General features: G+C 45.3%; 1 protein-coding gene across 1 annotated transcript in view; it reads left to right on the plus strand.

The window, feature by feature from the left end:
* Positions 1 to 498: 498 nt before the first annotated feature.
* Positions 499 to 1026, plus strand: part of LOC118750217 (tensin-2) — a gene marked incomplete at its 3' end in the record, with an annotated part of 45533 nt that continues 45005 nt past the window's right edge. Inside the window, exon 1 of the mRNA XM_036484946.1 lies at positions 499 to 994. Coding sequence (XP_036340839.1) covers positions 562 to 994 — 433 coding nt within the window. The remainder of the gene's footprint in view (positions 995 to 1026) is intronic.

Consider the following 1026-nt stretch of genomic DNA (forward strand, 5'->3'; position numbering starts at 1 on the left):
TATAATCTCAAACAAATCAAACAAAGTTAAAATCGTCTAAGTGAGTCCCTGACACGTGGAGCTGCTACCTTAACCTTACCTATATTTCAGAAAACAGATCGAACTCAAGACTACACTTTGTGGTTGTTGTTGTAGCAGCATACAACTTCCCCAAAGAGTTTTTGGGGAGTGTTGCTGGAGTGACAGTCCTTGGCCAACTATAAATCTGGGTCGTTCCGGTTACGTAGACCCGACTGTCGTGGGAACGACACCTTCGAGCGCGCCTAAATATTCGTAGGCGATTTTTTCAGTGTCTCGTTACCAACAAACTAACAAACAATCATATGTACAGGCATCCGAAATCAAGCGAAAAGATACTCGCACCCAGATTGTGTTGAGGTACATAAATAATTGTATCTGTGAGTGGGTCGGCGTCTGTAAACGTGCACGCACACATTCAAATGCATGCAGATATTCGTTGGCTGCGTGCTATCTGCTAGTAGCAGCTAGTAGATTCCAACACCGGAGCAACCTATGTAGTACTGCGCCACAACGAATCAGTCTTGTGAATATTCGCGAACTATGCGGTCGCCATACGATGATTTCTCTGTTGTGTCGGACAGCGGTGATGAAGCCAGAGCCAATAGCTACAATTACAGTAGCAACAACAACAGTAGTGCCATACCATATCACGCGCGTGAAAATTCGTTGCCATTTAGTTATGGCCAAATAAATAAGGCCTCGACGCCATTGCGCAGTATTAGTGGTGACGCGGGCACTGGCGGACTATATCGTAATCAACATGGTATCGGTGTTGGTGTTGGTTCGAGTGGTATTCGCGATTTCGGATTGGGCCCAAGTTCGTCGCCTTCGAAGGCGGATATGAGCCTAAGTTCAGGCACTGATCATTATTATGGTACTAATTACAAAAATGCAAGCAAAAACGGATTAACGGCTACATTGAAATCAACAACCGCAAAAACATCGGCATCGGGAAGTGGCACGGACACGACAAATACGATTAAAGCGCAACCACGTCTTACCAGT

This window comes from Rhagoletis pomonella, unplaced genomic scaffold, assembly GCF_013731165.1.
Source record: "Rhagoletis pomonella isolate Grant_MI unplaced genomic scaffold, Rhpom_1.0 Rhpom_scaffold_00001, whole genome shotgun sequence".
In the NCBI taxonomy this organism is placed as follows: domain Eukaryota; kingdom Metazoa; phylum Arthropoda; class Insecta; order Diptera; family Tephritidae; genus Rhagoletis; species Rhagoletis pomonella.